This window comes from Pomacea canaliculata, linkage group LG10 (assembly GCF_003073045.1).
Source record: "Pomacea canaliculata isolate SZHN2017 linkage group LG10, ASM307304v1, whole genome shotgun sequence".
NCBI classification, from domain to species: domain Eukaryota; kingdom Metazoa; phylum Mollusca; class Gastropoda; order Architaenioglossa; family Ampullariidae; genus Pomacea; species Pomacea canaliculata.
In genome coordinates, this window is record NC_037599.1 from 1,480,305 (window position 1) to 1,499,457 (window position 19,153).

Below are 19,153 nucleotides of genomic sequence, written 5' to 3' on the forward strand. Positions count from 1 at the left end.
ACATGATGAAGAGGGTGTGAGTTCTGAGCTCGTGCAGGTGAGCCTCGGCATGTCTCAGCGAGGGCGAAGCAAGGTCGGCATGTGGCAGGTGCGGGTAATGAGAACGATGTCTAGCCTCCCCTCGGAAACACTCAGCGTCTACACGACCTGGACACCTGTAATGCATCCCATACCCCGGGCTTTGCTCAAGCTTCTTCGATCTCTTATTTAGTTTTCTGCCACATCGCAAAATACTTTTAGGAGGGTTTAGAGTCTGCAGTTGGAGAAGTGACCACTAATATTTTGGACCTTGCATATCCTTCTGAATTCACATTGAATCCATTCTCCGTCTGCCACACTGTCAAAGTTTCCGGCAAAGCTCGATCGAAGTACATCGACTTTCCAATTCATTGGCTTGCTTTTAGCAGAGCGCAAAGTGTTTCCTATTTCCTTTGCAGTAGTTGACATAAAAGCCTTTTATTCTTGTTTAAATTTTTTAAAAGAAGACCGTCAACATTCTTTGCTTGCATTCCCAATAAATAAAACTGTATCTTGACTTTTATCGTCGGCTGAATAGCTTTCCGAATTATTTTTAGTCGCTTGTTTTTGCAGCTGGAACATTCATATCGGGTTCAGCATCACATGTATTTTAAAGACTAGTATTATCGCTGAAGTTTGAAACTGGATGAAAGTTTTTTGGCGGAAAAACCTGGTGGTAAGACTGGTGTTAAGCTCTCTTCTAACAAAACATTTGTCATTTATTGGATTATTTAGTGGCAGTCGTCAAGATACTCCACCCTGCAAGCGAGACAAATGTAGCAACAAGTCTTCTAGTCTCTCAACAAAATAAAATTGTTTTGAATAATGCATGCAATGTACATAAACATTCTAAGGTAAAGTTTCAGTTTCAGCAGTAAAAAGCAGTGAAGAGAATATCTACCTGAGTAATGGGTTGGGGAGGGAACAGGGGTGCCGCTGATCTGTGTAAGTGATGAAGACATTTTTCTTGCACAATGACTATAACCTGCGGCACACTCCACTCACAGACAAGTTTCCTATTTATCACCAGAAAGTTGCTGGATGATGATGCATTGCCTACCTTCTCAGGTGTGTTGTTGAAAGCTCCGGGGGACATAATTCTTCCAATTTCTTTGCCTATTACTTACCTGGCGAGGTACCTGTTCGTCTCCCACTCTGTTCCCAGACCAGACTGAATGTGCTGGATTATCATGAATGAGGTCTGAACCCTGTCTTCATTGTTGGACCTGAGAGCAGGTAGACAGCAGGTAAGGTTGATGTTTAGTGGGAATGTTGATGAAGGTTGTCTCCTCCATCAGCTGTTCACCGAGTGCCCATTGGACTGGTCTTAATTAATTGTGACTTGTACAGGTAAGAATACATACCGCAGTGATTAATGAAGAAGGCAGGTGGAAGGGGAAAGAAGTAGTGCAGCCAGGATAGAGGAGGAAACACAGGAGCAGTAAGCTGGTACATGTGTGCAATAATGGAGCAGAAAACAACCGAGGGCGAAGGTAGGTAGATGCAAGTTTATGGAGGCTGAGACATTAACAGGTTGTTCATGTCTGCATGCCATTGTCTTTGGAATTCCCCTCGCTGTACACTCGTAGTTTTTGTAAACGGATGTGCCAGAACAGGCAGCGATTGCTGTGCATTTCGCCCCTCGGCCCTACCTTTGCTTACTCAGCAGTACCTGTAATGAGGAAGGTGTGAAGTCTGCCAGTGGAGCGGGAGACGAGCTGAGCTGTTCTAGAATGGGTACACAAGGGAGGAGCGGGGGAGAGAGAAGGGGAGAGGGGAGTACAAAAAAAAGAATCCACCAGAAGAGCAGAACAGACGTAAAAACTGACCTTTAAAACATTTGATAAACAAGATCACGTGTCTTTCGAGTAAAAATAGTTATCGAAAAATCGTCACATTTTGGTACAAAAGTCCGCAACCTTTGCCCCCGTCCAGCCTGCTCCATTATAGTGAAGGTGAATAGTCAACAGCAGTGTGTGATATACTGCTTGGTGGGTACGGGTATGTGTGGTGGTGGTAGGGGTGCACTAAATGGTATCGTGCTGGCAGGATCTCTCAGGGTAAGTGTCAGTTGGCAGTCGCCAGTGAGTATAAAACCCTCGTCATTGTAGCCAGCACCACACGGCGCCAACTTCTCTAATCCGCACAAGTCTTCTGGCCTCAGGTCCCACTCTCCCTCTTTCTTTGCGCCTCATTGTGAACAGGTCCTCTCGGCTTCTTTGACCATCCTTCACTCGGGAAAGGAGTTGGTGGGGAAACCTGGATTAGCGGGGCGGAAGTTTTCGCACCTTCCAGCGCTCGGCTGATAGAAAGAACTGCCGCGGCGTCTCTCAGCCCTCGCAGGCGCATTCAGCATGTGAAGGTGTCTGGGTCATCACACATTCCCTCAGCGAACTGTTCTATTGGAATGTTCGTGTTCATTTTCACCATTTTTTCACAATCTATCTAGCTTGTAAATGATGTCAGCAGCTCTCGTTTGCACGTTTTGTGCGTACAGGTAGTAGTTGTTTATGCCCTCATCTCGTCTCAAACTGTCGTCTCAACGTCAGGCTGCGACTGCAGGTCAAAGTTGAAACCTCCTGTCTACCGTGTGACATTCAGTTTTTCTTAGTGATAATTTTGTTCAGAGCTGTTCACATAAAGTTATGCACGCTCAGGGTCAGGACAGGGTCACAGTGAAGTCGTTCTCAAAAGATGTTTTAAGTTTGGACTTAAAGGTGGTAAGAGAATCAGAGTGACGAAGGCTGATGGGTAATCCATGAACTCTCACCTTCATAAAGCTAAATTTCTCGACTTATTTGTGTAGCTGTGTAGGTGGTATAAAAGACAAAAAGAGAAAAAGACGAATAAAATAGAGCACAGTCCTGCAAAACGGATGAATGAAATTCTACAACTATTTTTGTAAAGCAAAACCCTCGGTGCACAGGAAGGCAAGCATGATAAACAGAAGAACAAACTCCAGGCACTTTTAATTATCGGCGATGACATTGTCTACTGTGAAATGAAGGTGGGATTTTTTCTCCACTTGCAAAGCTTGAATCACTTTGTGCCCTGGGAACATGGGGAGGGCTAAGGATTGGGAGTGGGAGGGGGGCACTCATCCTCTCATAATCCTCCCGATTGTAGCTGAAGGCAAATTTTGTTTCCTGTTAAAGTCAAGTTTAAAGGAATAAAAATGTGTGAAATTTATAATGAACAATATTGTTACACATCTTTTGTAGAAAAAGAACAAAAGCAGAATATTGGATTATGTAAAATCAAAATATAAATAACTTGGAAGGAAAACAATATCAACACCAACAATGTTCCTACAAAGCTAGCGGTAGACACAGTACACACTATACTGTAGTTACACAGTTGTACCAGTGTTACACAGGAACAGTGTGGATACAGCTGTGGGAGGTTACAGTTCCAGACTGATAACAAGAAGGGGTTGGCAGCTGTGGTGGTTCTCCCTCCCAATCTTCGCCCCACATCTGACATTCCATTTTCCCCGATGAACCGGTTTTTGATTTAAAATGTTTAAGGCTGAGCTCACCCTCCTCACCGCACGGAACATTCCAGAGTGGAGCAGTTTGGCCACTGGGCGATCACATTTCCTGCAAGTGTGTTTGGGGTGTTAATTCCCGACAGATCTATGACCTTTCAACCGTCGAGCTGTAAGCGCCTTGGGCCCTAAATTAGGGCTGTTAGCCCCGGGACAAAAGTTCTCCGCTGTGCACACGCAAGAAGAGGCCGCCATTAACCGCGTGTGTCACGTGACCCCCACGGCAACTTCAGTTACACAGGATGGAGAGTGGCCTGCACTTGAAGGGCTTGTCTTTCTCCTAATGTATTGTGTGCAGGGTATCGCTTGCATGATATGCATAATTGTAATCCGTTCAACAGTTCTAACAGGCTGGCTGGCTGGCCTGGGAGGCTTCTTTGTAAAACTGCCATTAGCTGGCCGCTTGTTCTTCAAACAAACACAATAACAGATATCTTAGAGCCGCAGCATTGAGGACCTTTGTTGCTCTTCCTCCCGCTTAAACTTGAGACTGAACCTAAAGACCTGCGAGCTCGTGCTGTCACCTGTTAAATTAAAGACAGGTTCTTTGATGTGATCTTCGTGGGACAGAGTTCGCACGAGATGTCCATCACCGCATCAAACCTACAGGTGCAAACAGGCAGGGGAGAGAATTCTCCAAAATTATCGTCGTAGTAATTCAAAACCACACTTTACACTTACAGTTCTGTCACTAAGTTCAAGAACAACTGGACCCATACACTGCGATTGTAACCACCAAGAGGTTATGATGGTCGTGAGCTGTCTCCCCCGCTGACTCCTTATTTAAAAAAGAGAGAAAGAGAGATGGCAAAGCCGCGCATTCTCTGGAGGCTGCCTTATAATCTGTGGCTTTGCCTGCCCTCGTGTTTGGGAATAACTATCAGGATGCAAAGGAGGGGAAGCATGCGTCTGCGATCCTTATCGACGTGTGACGGATTATAGGGCGAAGCTCTTCGCACCTCCTGCAGCAACAGTGGCAGTGCGCAGCCCTCAGCAGACCCTCGGCATGTAAGCCCAGCGATTCTCCTGCTCATGGGCTTTGGTAAACGAGATAGAAGCGGCACCGGAAGTCAGCATCCGACAGCCAAGCAGTGATGATGGCGATACTTAGTGCACGGGGCCTGGCAACGAATTATTCTCGACAGGTTTGGCACGATTGATTGGAGGACAGCTAGTGAAGGTAGCTTTTAACGGACACACCCAGAATTAGAAATTTCTCTCACATGTTGTAACGGAGTATAGGTATTCGCACACCCTCCTACTCCCACCCCCAGCACAGACATACACACAAGTCTAATGACAGTTTTTTAATGTGGTTGTTTATGATAATGTTGACTCATCTTTATTCTGGGGAAAAAAAGCTCTACGTCCATCTGTCTTTGCTAACAGGAAACAAACAAAAGTGTTCTTCACCAAAGCAAAGCGCAAGAACGATCGTTTCTATGATCTGGACACATTTCATTATTTAAAAAAAGAAAAAAAAAAAAACCACAAAGGAAATATCGGGCTTTAAGTAGCGAAACAAAGATATGACACTTCAGAGCGGGGGAGCTCTGTCGAGCTGCTGTCGATCTGATAAGTCCCAACAGAAACCTCCTCTCGTGCGCGTTGCAAAGTGTAGCACGCGCGAAGACAGCTGGAACAGAAAGTCATCATTTCCAGGTGCTCGCCAGGAGAATTTCCTAAACTCATCTCGCACGTGTTTGTCTAGAACGCCGTCTGGTCGTGTTGTTGCACGGCAGCGTGGCAAGGCAATTAGTTGCAGAGCACGCGCTCGTGACGTATTGTGCGCGCGGCAACAGATGCAGCGGCCCATGCGCGGGGGCTAAAAACCTTAGCAGGAGTTTGGAACGCAGAATGGGGTGTCTAATAGTTTTTTTTTCCACCCCGGGTAAGAGAAACAAGCACGGTGGCAAATGAATGGGAATATGACAAAGTCTTGCGTGCAAGGGTTGGTTTGTGCTTTTAGCGAAAATATCCAAACAGCTCGAGTCTGAGGCACATGACTTCTCCCCCACTCTTCGTCTGAACCACAAGAAGAAAATGACTTTCTATACATGATTTATATACACGGACAATACGATTGTTATTTGACCACGTTTAAAGCATCCTTTGTTTTCCTTTGATCTTTAATAAAGCTGTCTATTGAAATTACCAACAAAGCAGGAACAACAGCAAGCCCTCGTTTATCACAACTTCCTCCATAAACTTTTCATCAATATCGATGTCACTGATTTTTTCGTCGTCTCGACCAACCGCTCCATCCCCACCCCTTACTTTCTTTGCAGAGTACAATATTCATTGTCAATTTTAATTTCTAAAACAGACTTTGTCGAACAGAGTACTTCTCGTACATTTGACATAAATGGACATATAGTCAGCAGATACATAACACAACACCCTCGGCAGACCGATGTAGGCAAAGGTAAGGCGAGGGAGTAACTAACTAGAAGCAGGCCACAACCTATCGCAGATGCGGGCAGTCTTCGTTTGAACATGGAACAGTTGGGGAAGGGGGCAATCTCGCAGTTTACTGCCACAACCCGCGTGATTTACACTACTCATACAGAGGCTTGCTGTCATCCGAGGTCTTCAGACCAGGTCTGTGCTGACGGGTGGTCGGTGTTCCCCATGTCGGCAGCTTGCCTTCCATTTCTGCCCGCATTCCTGTCGTCTTTGCCGCTGTGCCTGGCGCTGGAGGTGCAAGTGGTGCTTTAACTAAGGTCCGAGCGGCACGAGGGTGTAGCGATACACTTGTCTGAGGCCACGACGATACGACATTAAGCGACACTCTTCTTCGATATATCGCTATAGTCCAATAAAATTTGAAAGTACTTTTTAAAATTGCAAAGGCCTCCTAGACAGTCCAATGCCAGAAATATCACTATTCTCATTCTCTCCCCCCATCTCAGCCTCTCTTCCTCCTTTCCCGGTTTCTATGAGAGAAAGAACGAGAGAAACTATTTCATGTTGTTTCTCTGCATGCCTGGGTCAGCATAAGTGTTAGTGGACATCTATGAGTATTTATAAAATCTTTTCATATTTCCAGCGGATGCTAAGTAAACGACAGAAAGCACATTTAATTTAAAGTGACATCTACATGCAGCAACCAGAGCTAAAGAAACAAATCATCACTTTTCACAACTCAAAAGGAAGAAAAAATGTTGTGGGTTAGGGTATCTACACCCGACTTTTAGTTATCTCCAGATCACTAGAGATGGTGTGTGCTCGTGAGATGTCTTCAAACACAGGCAACCCCTCCAACCGATCGACTGGGAAATGTCATCTCAGCGCGTGCATCTGCTGAGAAACTTTGACACGCGCTGGACCCCCATCGGCAGGTTGTAGTTTCAGACGAAAAGCAGATTTCCCCCCATGGACCTCCCAAGACGGGAACATGATTAGCAGCAATCGAGACTTCACGAGTAAAGTAGTTTTGTGAAGCCCCACGATGAACTCTCTCAAAAGCTCACTAATCAAGCTGTTTACGACTCACTGTTGTCAACTTTTGTTTACAAAGTTTTGATTTTGGCCAAAATGAAAAAGACATTTACATTTTTCGGTCTTGATATCCTCGTGTCTTCCTCTCAAACATTTTTCTACTCATGTCCAGTTTCAAAAGGAACATTTACTTCTCGTTACTGGTTTTAGGGTATCAGATATTTGATACAACACTTGTAGAATAATATTTAAACTGTCCGCGTGCTTAAATAACATATTTTACTTATTGTTTTGCTTCACTCTGCATATTCATTTTGTTTTTTCGTTTTTTTTGTTGCCAGATCTTCGATTGTCACTTCTTACCGAAGACCGTGCAGTACATCCACAACGGCTCACCCTTGCTGACGTCAGACAGGGTCAAGTTGCGCGTGCACTTGTTCACGAACTCAAACACGCAGACAGAGAGTGTGTACCTCACTGTCAACGTGGTCAACGCCTCACACGAGGTGATAGACACGCGAGGGCTGAGGCCTGTCGTGGTTCCGGAGTTTAACGGCTTGTCGAACCCCATCGACGCCTCGGCGATACGTTTCAGGAACAGTTCCAACCAGAACGTCTCGTGCACCGTCAGTTTCTCCAAGTTCTACTCACCCTGGCCGCTGGTGGGGCAGATCGTGATGGGGGAGAAGAGGCAAGCAGTGGACTCCGTCAAGAAGGACTGCAGGGAGTTCCTGTTCATGAACCTTCACTACGAACACCTGCGGTCACCAACGCCGGATGTCGATTACTTGCCCTTGACCGTGGAGTTGTTCGACCCTGCCGTCAGCGCTGACGTCATCACGGAGAGGTTCTACCTTCCTGTCTACATCAAAGGCGCGCTGCCCAACTCGCCCCCACACGCGAGCTTCATCAACATGTACATGATGGATGTGGATCAGTTTGTCCTCTCCACGATCATTCCGGGTGTCATCTCGGCCGAAGACTATGAAACGCCCAAGGGTCAGCTGGTGTACAACATCAGCAAGCCTTTCGAGGAAGGAAGAGGCTACCTGGTGCACCTGGACAATCATGCCAAACCCATCTCGTCGTTCCTTCAAGACGACCTCGACAACCACCGGATCGCCTACAGGCCTCCCAACAAGGCCTACAAAGACCAGCGGGTGCATGAGGTTCAGTTTCGGGTATTCGACAGCCACTTTGCGTACAGCGTGCCGATCACACTCCACATCGCCGTTAGGCCCTCGGACACGAACTCACCCCGGGTATCTCATCTCACTGGTCTTGTGCTCCTGGAGGGCCAGTCCCGCCCTATCACCTCCGAGCAGCTGGAGATTGTGGACAGCGACAACCCTCGGCGGGTCCGCGTGTACATCAAAGGCGGGCTGCATCACGGGAAGGTTCTGGTCAATGGCCGCACGTCGATGATATTCACCATCGACGATATCGACAACGGGAGCGTGGCGTATCAGCACGACGACAGCGACTCCACGAAGGACAGGATCGAGTTTCGCATTAGCGACGGCACCCACACCGTGCTGTCCAGCTTCCCCATCACCATCATCCCCAAGGACGACACTCCTCCCTACCTCATCAACAACCTGGGAATGCAGGTGAACGAGGGCAGTACGAAGAAGATCACCGAAGACATGCTGCTGGCGCACGACGCCGACTCTCTGGACCAGACGATCATTTACACAGTGCACAAGTCGCCCACGGCAGGCAGCTTGCTGAGGAAACTCGTTCCCTCGGACACGGGGACCAAAATCTTTGGCTTCCGTCAGCGTGACCTCTTAAAGGGTCAAATCTATTATCAGCACAGTGGGGATCAGGTGTACAGAGACTCCTTCCAGTTCACGCTGCAGGACCAGCAAGACCCGCCCAACGAGTCCGAGGTGCAAACATTCCAGATCATCATCACCCCGACGAACGAGAACCCACCCGAGCTGGCGCCCGAGGCCACCCGAATCATGTACGTCCCGGAGACGAGCATCGGGTACATCAGCCAGGTGGAGCTGCTGTACAGAGACGTGGAGTCGCGCGCTCGCCAGCTGGTGTACACCGTGACAACATCGCCCTACTTCGTGTACAACCGCGGAGAGACAGACGCTGGGCGCCTGGTCACCACCACAACGTTACCATGGTGACCAAAGGCGCGGACATCCCGTCGGCTGTGCGCTTTACACAAGAAGACATCAATCACATGAAGGCGAGTTATGTGGAACTGGAATTTTGATGAATTATATTCGAAAAAAAGAAGATTCTTTCTCTTTCCGTTCTTTTCTTCCTCTTTTTTATATCTCTCTTCCATGTCTTTTTTCTCTCTCTCTCTCTCACCTTTGGAGGCACTTATTATGTTCAAGTTTGCTATATTTTGGTGATTTATATATCTTTATTATATATTTATTGTCAGCGAAATTCATGTCGCTGTCCATGTTCCTTGTGATAAGCTAGCCCTATGGTGTTTCCTTGTTTGCTGTCGCCAGGTCGCCTACATCCCGCCCACGGCGGACATCGGACCGGAGTCGAGGCTGGTGAGGTTCGCATACACCATCGAGGACTCCAGTGCCAACAAGTTGTACGGACAGACATTCGACATCGAGATTCTGCCCGTGAACAACCAGGTAATGAGCTGGTGTGTGGGACTGTCTGGTGTCCACTGGTGGACTTTGTTCCAGCTTCACCGAGCTTGTCAAGAGGCTCGGTGTCTGATGTAGACTGTGGATATCCTTGCACATCACGTTCTAACCTGAAAACTGTTTTTATGAAATTGCTTGCCTCTCAGACGATCATCAGTCATCGCAGCAAGCTCAATGTCCCAATGTTGGTGTCCCACAGGTCCCGGCCTTTGTGACCAACAAGCTGCTGGTGGAGGAGGGTGGGCATCCTGAGCATCACACTCAACCAGCTGTCGGCCACGGACGCGGACACGCTGTCCAGCGAACTGCGCTTCATGCTGGACGCCCTGCCTCGCTTTGGCACGCTCCAGAAGGAGGGCAGGAGCATGAGGAAGGGGGCCACCTTCACTCTGGAGGATCTTCGCAAAAAACACATCAGGTACGAGCGCGTGCCTTGGCTTCCTGCCAATGGTACCACCGGAATCCTAGAAGGTGGGCATGGATAAACAGATAAACAGACCAGACACCAGTCCGATACAGCACACCAACACACAATAACACATCGGCAACAAGTAAAGCGAGCTAGGTAATCAGTAAAATTCTTGAAAAGTGATATTTTAAAATATATCTTTAATGATCTGTCGTTTTTTTTTTTTGCCGATGCCTAATTATATCTTTATGATGTACTGAGTAGCCGACATCAAAACGACAGACACAGACTTAATCTGAATGATTGACTGACCGAGCAAGAACTTAATAAATTTATTTATTAACAAGATTTTTATTGCTTTGTTAATATAAGAATTTAATATACTCAGATTATTAACTGAAACGTTTAATTCACTCGTAGCTACGTTGCTATCACATTCTATATTCTGACTTATTTACGACTGTCAAATTAATCAAATTAAATTTCCTTGACCTTTGACACTTGCCGATCTCTTTATTTTATTTGTTGTTGTCAATATCTGCTTTAAGTAACACGACCCAGCTAATTTTTCAAAGCTACAAATTACCTAAACTCGACAGCATGATAAAATGTTTTATTAGGATGGGTAGTTACTAGAGAATGCACACACTCTTGTGCTTGTTGTCAGGTCACCGGGGTCAAAGACTGTGTTTGTTACTTTCTGTCTGTCACACATACAGCTTGGAAGTGTAACAACATGTGTTATTTTTCCTTCTCCTCCCCGCTCCTCCTCTGTTCTGTGACCTCATCATCTCGTTGCTTCTGTGACAGTTATGTTGCCTGCCACGTGTAAGCTACCCACACAAAGGTCACTGCTAACGACTTCAGGTGTCGACAGAATCACAATTAATGCGCCGTAGCTAATTAACAGTGCAGTTGCTGGCAGAACATATCGCTGAGCTTATCACCACTGCATTGCGGTGTGCGCTGGTGCGTGACTTTCAGGTACATCCACGATGGCTCTGATGTCGTCCTCGACACCTTCACTCTGGCCTTGACCGATGGGTTGAATCAGGAAACAAAGGTCATCTCCGTGGAGATAGTCCCCATCGACGACCAAACGCCGCAGCTGTCTCAAGATCTCAGACCTCTGCTGATCGTTTCCGAGGGAGACGAGGCTGCCATTACTCCAAGGTGAGACCTGCATCCACGAGCGCTCATGCGCACTTGTCTTTCTTATTCTTTCTCTCTCTCTCTCACACGTATAAGCGTGCAAGAAAGTGAGTGCGTGAGTACTTCTTTTACTTTCCCTTTTGTTTCCTTCCCAGAATCCTGTCGGCAACAGACGAAGACACAGACGACGAAGCGCTTATATTCCTCATCGTAAAGCAGCCAAGATACGGAGTCCTGCAGCTCAAGGGTCAGCCTGCCACCAAGATCACCAGGAGGAGGTCAAGGCAGGCTTAGTCAGCTACATCCACACCAGCGGGAGATCGGCACCAGTCCTCAGAGGGATTCTGTCTCATTCATTGTCTCAGACCAGAACTTCCTCGCCTCCTCTGACCTGCCCGTGTACGACCTCAACATAACCATCACGCCCGTCAACAACCAGAAACCTGTTATCCAGCTCGGCAACCCCATTCTGGTCGCAGAGGGCGAGTCCTTCCGGTTCTCCGAGGACGTTCTGAGCGTGACGGACGCGGACTCCAAAACCAAGACAGTGGTGTTCATGATAACCAAGCAGCCGCAGTGGGGCTTTATCGAGAACATCAAGCCTAGTCCGGGCTCCGAGAAAAGCAACGCGGGGAAAAGAGTAAACTCCTTCAACTTCGGCGACATCCTGGACGGGTCTGTCAACTACGTGCAAGCCAACCACCGCGGCGTGTTGAGCCTGTGACCGACGAATTTGAACTCTATGCGACAGATGGCAAGCTCAGCTCCTTGTCCAAAGCCATCACCGTCACCATCGTGCCGGCCAACGACGAGACGCCAGATCTGATGCTGAAGGACATCGCCATCGCCGAGGGCGGCGACATGATCATTGACCAGTCCATGCTGGACGCGCTGGACCTGGACATGCCCAAGGACCAACTGCGATTTTCGGTGTCGCAAACGCCAACGCACGGCAAGATCGTGTCGCTGATCCGCACCAAGGTGGGCGAGACTGAGACAGAGGTGACGGACTTTTCCCTCGACGAACTTCACAGCGGGATGCGGCTCAGGTACCGCCACGATGGCTCGGAGAATCTCTTCGACAAGTTCGCGGTCACCGTGTCAGACGGCAAGCATGACATCAAGAGGGTCTGCAACGTCAGCATAAAGCTGACCAATGACGAGAAGCCAGAGATGGTCAAGAACGCCGGCCTGCAACTGGACTACGGCGACTCGGCTCTCATCTCTTCGATCGTCCTGCAGGCTCGAGACGGCGACAACGAGGACTACGAGCTGTGGTACGAATCACAGAGCTCCGAGGAAGGGATTGCTGCAGTTCTGTCCTGATCCCTTCTCCCGGACACTGTCCTTGATTGCTTCGATCTGCAGGTGGGGGAGAACTTCACCCAGAACGATGTCGACCTGAACCGCATTCGTTACTTGCACACCACGCGCATGGGCGCCTCGCAGAGCGACTACTTCATCTTCATCCTCACAGACGGCACGCATCGGCGACCAGAGGAGACGTTTGAGATCCACGTGAAGAACTCGCGCAAGGCCAACATCGCTCTGCTGAACCGCGGTATGACTGTGCGCGAAGGTGAGCGAGTGTCCATCAGCACCTCCAACCTCAGCGCCTCTGACGAGAGCACCAAGGCTGAGGAGATCGTCTTCGCGGTGATCAGGCCGCCACGACTGGGTCAACTAGAGTACATCGACAAGATGTTCGTGCCGATAAGAAGCTTCACGCAGATGGACATCGCCGCCCAGAAGATCGTCTACAACCACCTGACGAAGAACGACATTGTCAAGGACTCCTTCACATTCACCGTCACCAACGGTCTGAGCGAAGCCAAGGATGGAGAGTTCCGGATAGACATCCAGCCAATGGACAGGATTCTCCCAACCCTCGTGGAAAACTCTTTAATCGAGGTAGGGTTGGACTGAGAGCATCAGACTGGGGTATCCGATTCTGTCTGCCGCTGTCTCACTTGCTCCGCTGGCTTTTTGAATCTTCATATTTCTCAGTTATTTTTGCCTTTCTCGGTTTCCCAATCTTTGGGAATAATCAATGCGCTGATTTCTACATTAACCTTTCTCGATCTCGTGTTTCGTTTGCGTCCGTCTCGTTCATCTGTTCCTCCGCTCGTCTGTCTGTCTTTCCTCCTCTCGTCTTTCTCTCCCCTCCCCCTTCTCTCTCTATGTGCATGCGCGCGCATGTGAGAGATCGGGTTTCCTTGCATGTTTAGCTAATAGCTATATATTTCACTTTGCTGTCTTGACATTTCCTGCGTCCTTTTAAGTCACATCCTTAGATTTATCTTTCCCATGCACCAGCTAGTGCAGACAGAAAGTTTTAACTTTGATGCCAGGCAGGGTAATGGGCTCTAACGGCCCAGTAACGGCGCTGGCATCCTGTCGTCTTCACTTCTCGGATGACCCTCGACCAGGACGTGCTTATTTCCCACAGTCTTGGCCTTAAATGTGATATTAATTTGCTAAAAAGCACTTATGCTCGGGCCGTTAGTGGCAACTTTCCCCGTTAATATGTTCTTCCTGCGCGGTGCGAGCGCTACGAGGGCTTTCCTATCCCTCATGAATTCGACAGTTCACTTTATGACATGCTGCAATCACTTTAGGAAGGTTCAAATCCCGGATGACTCCTCTTAGTCAGGCTTGGTTTTTTCTCCCATAACTTATGGCAATGTTCTGCATTTGTGAAACCTAGTCTCGGTATGGAGTCAAGGGAAACAACTAGGCGGCTATGTAGGTTGTTTGTTTGTCTAAAACTATCGTTCTTTTTCTAGATAAAAAAAAATATAAAATTCACATTTGAATGTGTGGTGATTTGTAACATTATAGCGAAAACAAAGAGAAGCAGTGACGATTACTGAGAATAAAATAAGTTACCTTTTTCAGTCAATTTAGTCAGTTTACTTTTTTGTACCTTATGATACAATTTAACATTCACATTCTATAAAATGGGTTAGCGGCATTGAACTAGAAACATCATCAATCAATCTCTTAGATTATTATTGAAATTTAATGTGGACGACGAGGGGAAAAATTGATAGAGTACTGATAGTGCTAATATTAGTTTGTAATTACACCACAAGCAGCTGACATTGGGAAGATTTCTCTCCCCTAACCCAAATAAATACACAAAACCGAGGTCTCCTGTCACCAATCACGGTTATTTCCGTTTTATTGTTCAAAGAAATTTTGAACACATCGTTAGCAGTGTAGAATACAACCGTTATCCAAGCTACTTGGAAACAAATAAAAGACATCAGTCTACCCACTGGCATCTTGTGTTATTGAAGATTAAAATAAACTGTCCTGTACCCGGCTTTATCCTCTGCGGTCTTTCACCACCACATCTAGCTACTGTCTGAAGAAACACATTTTTAGTTAGAATAATGCATTGTCACATTAATGTCCCTTTATTTTTTTCTTTGTGTGTGTGTGTGTGTTTTTAAATCCTTAGGTATTGCAAGGAGGAGAAGAGAAAATCACACAGTATCACCTCAAAGCTATGGACCCCGACACTGCAGCCCAGAACATCACCTTCCACGTGGCCAAGTCTCCGACATACGGCCAGCTGTACATCCGAGGGGGTCAGGTGGCCACATTCTTCACCCAGAACGACCTCGAACTGGGTCACGTGCGTTACGAGAGCGACGGGTCACGTGCTGGTCTGGACAACTTTCTCTTCACACTTTCCGACGGTCGCCACCAGGGCTTCCTCGTCAACGGGACGGTGCAGACCCAGCCAGCCATGGCGAGCATCTTCGTAAAGCCCTTGGTGGAAGGTAATGATGGGCGTTACGAACTCTCTGGTGGAAGGTCACCAATCTTTGTTCATGTTCTTCAGACTCACTCGCTTCCTATTATACTATAAAAAAAGGAAAGAACATATCATCATCATCATCATCATCATCCTCATCATCATCCATTGTTAGTATTGTTATTATACTTTTCATTGTTTTCAGACGCACCTACGTTGGTGACCAACAGAATGCCGGACACACTGACCTATTTTGGACGCCGTCGTCATGGTTTCCGGTTGAACAGCAAGCTGCTGCGCGTGGTTGACTCCGACACGGACAGCGGAAGTCTCCTCTACGTCCTCACGCAACGTCCTCAACATGGCCACATCGAAAACACAGTGGCCAAGCGCTACGTCCGACGTAGGTTCACACAGCGAGACCTTGACGAGGACAGCTTGCTGTTCATCATAGACCCCAAGACTGATGCCACCAACGACACTTTCACTTTCAGGGTGGAAGATTCCAGGGGGAACTCTCTAGATGACCAGAGGTGACAAAGATTTTAGCCTACTTACTTGATGGGCAATTCATGGGAGACATTAAGCTTTCCTACATCCAGAAAGATGAAGAACACAACAATATTAACATATTTTTATACAATGTTTACGAGACACGTATGTATAGTTACTGCAGAACAGTTAAATCACGAAAGAAGTATTTTTTTCATGTTGTAATCAGTAATTGCAATCAAAATAATTTGCGCCTGACTATTGTGATCAGCAATTCTCTTTCTGCATTATTCAGGTTTGATATGCGATGGTCAAGGGTGGAGTTTGAGCGCAAGGAGGTGGTAGCCTGTGAAAATGTCGGAATTCTGTCTGTCACCTTGACCCGATCTGGTGACCTTTCTCACTCGGCTTTCATTGGCATCCACGTTCGAGAAATCTCGGCCAAAATTGGAGAGGACTTCATTCCAAATTCAGCCAAACAGGTTCAGTTCGATCCAGGTAATACAATGCCTTGCCAGTCCATGCACAGTCTAGATGTCAATAGCAACTGTTGATACAACCACTCCGGTCCATTACAGTCTGAATATTTTCTACTACTGTACTAGTAATAATCATAACAATTATCATCACTGCACATGAATAAAGAGTACAGTGTGTAAACGAAAGCCTTTCCACTGAATCACTGGAGGATATAATTTATGTTCTGCAGAATATTCTTGCCCAATGCTACTAGAAGAAAACAATCCCTGGAATTAAAAAAAACTAAAATGCCTTTCCACCTGGAAAACATTTGTGTAGAAGAGAAAAGGCAATCTCTCTTCCCTCTTGGTGTCTGCCATCTCTCACTGTTACTATTCAACCTACACAGTATTCTCTCTTGTCTTGTGTCGGTGTAGGTGAGGCGCGCGCCACCTGGGAACTAACCATTCTCGACGAGGGGTTGGTCGAAAGGAACGAGAAGCTTAGACTAACCTTGCGTGACCCGGTCAACACCATCGTGGGCACCCGACGGAAACTAGGGGTTCGAATCATAAACGCTGAATCTGGTCAGTTGTTTCGTTTGTTTGTTTTTTTTTTCTCGTTAGACTTTGCTAATGAATATTTCATGGCTGTTGTATAAGACATCTGGCACGTTTTGGTGACGGAACACCATTGATATGTTTGTCTATCGTTTATGTGACACCGGTAAGTTCTAACAATTCTAAAGATTGTGGTGGAATATGTAACAGACCTTCGCACAATCGTGATATTCACCTGTGACTGAAGTATTTGTTATTAAGACCTTCACATAGTCTTCTCGTGCTCTGTTTTTTCGGCAGCCGCTTAAATTTATCATCTGTGATTCATACCAAATAAAAATGGCAGTTTTATTTTCAGGCCACTGTCCCCAGTACCTTGGTATGGTCAGCAAGCACACTGACCAGCTGACTTTGGAGCCTGGAGACCCCATACCTGGAACTGAGAATGAAAATCCATTTATGGTAAGAAGGCAAAGATTTCTTTGAACATTTACTGAGGTTCACGCAGATAGCAGACAGCTGTATCAATAAATACGAGTATCTCTAGCAGCAGTTTGAAGAAGACACAATATTAAATTTGTTCTAAAATATCATTGCAGTTGCACAGCGTGAGTCAAGTTCACCAAGCTTCACGACACGAGAACAGGTATCTGAACACAGAGGCTGAGCCCAACGGTCATCTCGGCAAAGGTCTACTTCCGGTCTCGTCCGCTGCTTCCCCTTTCTCGCGAGGTGGCGGAGGAGGGAAGAAGAACGGACAGCGCAGGAACGGTGGGAAGAAAAAGAAGAAAATCAACAACCGCAGAAATCAGGTTCCTCTTCCTAGTCCTACCTCCAGAGTTGTGACCCCCACGACCTCAGCTAGTGGATCGATGGTGGCTGGGGGTATCCCCAGGCCTTCAGCAGACACTAAGTACCAGGTGAGGGACGAATGGAATGGTTTAAAGATGACTCAATGCTTGCTAAAATGAAAATCTATTAACACTGAAATTAAATATTTCTAATTCACTCGCTGGGGTAAAACTGTTTAGAGTGCGGCAGACATAGAAAGAGACTCAAAGTGCAAAACAAGAAAACAAGAGGCTTGTTCATAATCTAGTGGGATGAAACATTAAGACAGAAAATGTTGATGCATGGTAGAGAATAATTGAAGAGCTGTGTATTAAATACGTATTATAGTCAAAAAGTCAGTAGAGACCCAGACAGCAGTCAGAAAGTCTTGATTCTAATTTCTGTGGGTGGCAGCCACCTCAGAAGTGTTCTGGGCTGACCAAGGGTCTGCTGCACTTTGATGATTACAACTTCCACCTGCTGCGCTGTGACGGCAAAGCCTGGGTGCCATGGAGTCCTTCGTCCAGCAACGACGAACGGTCCGCCGCGGGTGGCTTGACATGTCGCATCGGTAAGCGCAGGGCGGCCTGATCACGTGAGCTGCAGCTCACAACGAGCTGCGACGTGCAGTGCAAGGCCTGCAACTCTTACTCACTAAACCATCGTCGTCAGTACTGACTTGCCTCCCTTTCACTCACTTGCTTTCCCCTCTTTTATTGTTATCTAACTTTTTTTTATTCCTTTGTCGTCTTTTTCGTTGTTACAAAACTCATCGATCTTAAGAATAAGCAAAAGTAAAAATCAAACTAAAATAAAGTAAAAAAGTAAAAATGAAATCATATTGAGAATCCTAGTTTGTATTCTAGTTAAATATATGGCAGCGTGTGAAAATTTATGATGGCAGGGTCCTGTTTATGAGTAGTGTGTCACATTTACAGATTAAACATGGGCGGAGACCTACGGCTGTGACATGGACCTATTATGTCACTCTGAAATTTATTTTGAATTATTAGGTATCACGTGACAAAGATGAGTTCACTATATTATAGACCGTGCACTTGCTGTGGTACAGGATGGCAAGAGTACGATCAGCGCTGTTACCTACTGGTCGACTCGCGCCTCACCTGGGATGAAGCAGAGAGCGCATGCGTGAACTCATACGGGGCACATCTCACTTCCGTTCGCTCTATGCGCCACCTCACTTGGCTTGGGGAAGTGGCTGCAGGAAAAGCTTTTTGGATCGGTGAGTAGATATTGTATTATAAATTAACTCTTTATGCCTCCATCTCCCTAACTGCCTACTGGAAAAACTTGCTGCTTGTCTTCCGAAGGTGAAGAGTGGACTATGTTTTACCCCTTCTCCGCGGGCTTCACTAGTTGCCAGTCCGAACTCACATTGATTATTTTGTGATAGTTTTGAAAAGTAATGTGACTAATTTAAAGCCACTTTAATGCTGTATTAATCTTAATATTATTGCCTTCCTTATCTTTAGTATCACTTTTATCTTTTTCTTTGTCTTAAATTCACTTTTACTCAAGCCTGTCCAATTAATTATTCAAGCTATATATGTGGAAATTGTATGGGCGAACTGTTTTCTGTAAATGTCATTTTCTCTTAACCCGTAAAGGAGCGAATGAATAAAATTAATATATAATGTCTACATTGTGCTGCTGCTGCTGCCTTCAAGAGCTTGCCCAGCACACCTGTCTAAGCTGCTGACTACTTACCACCCGAGTCAATCTTGTAGGTCTGCTTCTGTTGCCCTCCTCTCTGTGGCACTCAGCAGACAGGAGAAATTTAGCAGACACTTCTTCCTTCTCGCTCTCAGGCCCACTTTTTGG

General features: G+C 46.6%; 1 protein-coding gene across 1 annotated transcript in view; it reads left to right on the forward strand.

The window, feature by feature from the left end:
- LOC112573517 (FRAS1-related extracellular matrix protein 1-like) overlaps positions 1–19,153 on the forward strand; it is a 77,077-nt gene that overhangs the window by 52,992 nt on the left and 4,932 nt on the right. The window contains 20 exon segments of the mRNA XM_025253966.1: positions 7,348–9,127; positions 9,130–9,212; positions 9,490–9,627; positions 9,842–9,883; positions 9,885–10,060; positions 11,036–11,224; positions 11,359–11,468; positions 11,471–11,518; positions 11,521–11,912; positions 11,915–12,495; positions 12,497–12,543; positions 12,546–13,114; positions 14,670–14,994; positions 15,175–15,502; positions 15,757–15,959; positions 16,358–16,507; positions 16,839–16,942; positions 17,080–17,400; positions 17,726–17,882; positions 18,384–18,554. Of these exon segments, the coding sequence (XP_025109751.1) occupies positions 7,348–9,127; positions 9,130–9,212; positions 9,490–9,627; positions 9,842–9,883; positions 9,885–10,060; positions 11,036–11,224; positions 11,359–11,468; positions 11,471–11,518; positions 11,521–11,912; positions 11,915–12,495; positions 12,497–12,543; positions 12,546–13,114; positions 14,670–14,994; positions 15,175–15,502; positions 15,757–15,959; positions 16,358–16,507; positions 16,839–16,942; positions 17,080–17,400; positions 17,726–17,882; positions 18,384–18,554 (5,914 nt within the window).